The following is a 2629-nucleotide window of genomic DNA, read 5'->3' on the forward strand; positions in this document are numbered from 1 at the left end:
CAGAGTCACTCCTGACCTCCACAGCTCCAGAGCTGAGCCAGCTCACAGAGTCACTCCTGACCTCCACAGCTCCACGCTGAGCCCACTCACAGAGTCACTCCTGACCTCCACAGCTCCACGCTGAGCCCACTCACAGAGTCACTCCTGACCTCCACAGCTCCACGCTGAGCCCACTCACAGAGTCACTCCTGCCCACCACAGCATCTGAGCAGCCCCCACTCCTGCCCACCACCTTAGCAGTGCCAGGGTTGCTCCTGGGCTTCCAGCATGCTGAGTGCCAGTGTGCTTGTGGCCAGGGCACCCCCTAAGGCCAGGTTCTGTCCGTGCTGGTAACCCAAGGCCATGACCCCTGAGCTGGCCACCATCAGCTGACCTCACCCTGCCTCTGTACCAGGTCATTCCAGGAAGGAGGAAGAGTTAAACATAGGAGAAAGCACCAAGAGGCCTGTGGTGCCACCAGCTGCCGCACAGCAAAAAGCAATCCCAAACCAAACAGCACCAGTGCCCTTCTCCGGTGAAACAGCACATCCTGTCAGACCCCCTGGATCCTGCTCCCAAGGGCAAGAAACCTTAGGATTTCTTCTGAAAACCAACCGTCTTGGCAACACAACACTCTGGTTTAAGGATTCAGCCTCCTGCACAGCCTGCCCTGCCTCCTTCTTCAGCACACGCATCACCTCTTCCCTGAGCCTCCCCTGCACAGGGCTGCTGCTCCCCACATCCCCACTCTTGGAATGCAGCTCAGGAGGCAGCTAATAAATGCCTTCATGGAGCAGGCATCCAACCCAGCCTGACAGAAAGGAGAACTGATTCCCAGGCAGAAGGCTCAGCTGATATCCAAGGTAATTTCTGTCAAGTACAGCACACCTAGACAGGCCTCAAGGGCTCTGCCAGCGCTTTAGTGCCTCCTCAGCTCCAAGTCCCTGGCTAAAAGAACCTTTCTGGGTGAGGGCATTCCCAAGCACAGCAGATCTTGGATGAAGGGGACTCAGGACAGCTTCATACATTCCTACAAGCAGCAGCAACTCCTTTTCCTTCTGAGGAACTTCACCATCAACAGGAAAACCGAACGTCTCATCCCTAGGGAACACAGGATGAGATGCATCAGCTCAGGCAGAGCAGGGCAAACACCCATGGAGGGTAAGGCTCCAAAGCAAAGTGAGGACAAGGACTTTCCCCTGTGGGCCTTCTGAGCTCCAGTGGGGGTGGGAGTGATCCTGACAGTCTGGAGCATGTGCAGTTGCAGCAGGAACAGGTTTTACTCCAGCAGCTTCCATGTCTGGAGACCCACATCTCACCCACGAGATTTGCCGGTGTCACACTAAGATGGAGACTCAGCCATATCCTAATCCCTGCCTACCAAACACACCTCACACCAGCTTCAGGGAGAACTGCCCCAACCTCATGCAGTGTCCCTTATCCATGTATTCCTATTCCATTGGGATGAACTTCCTCAAGCAGGAACCTCTGTGTGTCCCTAATGGCTGAGCAGAGCCAAGGACCTCCTACCTCATCAGCCCCAGTATGACCAAGAATGCCCATCATAGCCTCATGGCAAAGCTCCAGAGCACAAGCTCCCCCTAAATCCCAACACAGCATCCATCAGGCTCCATCTAGGCGGAAGCACAGCGAAGGGCATGCTCTGGGTTCCCCCTCACACTGGAAGCACTGTGGCAGCAAGCCAAGTGTCAGTACTGGGCCCAAACATCAGTCTGAGATTGCATCCACCCAGGGATAAAGCTCATCCTGCTGTGAATGAGGAGCAACAACCAGCAAGCGAGGAGGTGGCTGGAAGGAACGGCAGAACCTATCAGCAACGGGACAGAGAACTGTTCCTGCAGTACAGGGAACATCACACGGAACAAGGAGGGTGCAAGGATCCAATATGGTGAAGGTGTCAGAAACAGCAACACGGCACAGCTCTTGGACAACCCTAAGAGCCCCACAACAACCTTCAGCTCTCCCACCCCCAGCACATCCCCAAGTGCTGGAGCCTCTCGCCAGCGGTTTCTTCACGACCACATCAGCCTGGCTGGCAGGTCAAAGGAGGAAAGGGCAGGTCTGCACCCCTCTGACCTTCCCCCTCCCCACAAGACCTTACCTTCACGGATGGCTGAGCAGACAAAGCTCCGTTCTTTCTGTCATCCTCATTCCACGCTTCCTCCTGATCCTCGGGCTCTGCGTTGTTATTGCAGCCTCCCAACTCCTCCTCCTCTTTAGGGACCCCGTCGCTGTTCAGCCCCTGCAGAAGTGCCACCACTGCCTCTGGCTTGGGCAGTTTGGTGATCTTAAAGTGTTTCTTATAATGGGGCGTGTCCTTGCGGATGAGCCTCTGCTTCTCCACTGGGAATGGTCGCTCTTCATCTTCATCCTCATCCTCACTCCGTATCAGTGTGTCCTCAGCAAAGTGCACAGTGGGCTGTGATGATAAAGCCCCAGGCAGGCCGTGAGCCTCAGGTAACCGATGTGTGGCAGTGCAGAACTTGCTGTCCGTGTGTCCCCCCCCTCCCAGAATCAGGCAGAGCCAGTTTCACTGCTTGTGCGCTCAGGGACATGCAGGAAACATGTTAATATTGCACCATCCTTGCCTTTTGCCATATCCACTCCTTTTCCCAGACCTGCTTCCATC

At 55.5% G+C, this 2629-nt stretch overlaps 1 protein-coding gene across 1 annotated transcript in view; it reads right to left on the reverse strand.

Annotated features, from left to right (window-relative positions):
- Nucleotides 1-2008: 2008 nt before the first annotated feature.
- The window catches only part of LOC114070815 (leucine-rich repeat-containing protein 1-like), a 31834-nt gene continuing 31213 nt past the window's right edge, over nucleotides 2009-2629 (reverse strand). Inside the window, exon 15 of the mRNA XM_027908403.1 lies at nucleotides 2009-2419. Coding sequence (XP_027764204.1) covers nucleotides 2024-2419 — 396 coding nt within the window. The 3' untranslated portion in view covers nucleotides 2009-2023. The remainder of the gene's footprint in view (nucleotides 2420-2629) is intronic.

Source organism: Empidonax traillii, unplaced genomic scaffold, assembly GCF_003031625.1.
Source record: "Empidonax traillii isolate 1590-97213 ecotype Southwest subspecies unplaced genomic scaffold, ASM303162v1 scaffold1699:size72841, whole genome shotgun sequence".
Taxonomy (NCBI): domain Eukaryota; kingdom Metazoa; phylum Chordata; class Aves; order Passeriformes; family Tyrannidae; genus Empidonax; species Empidonax traillii.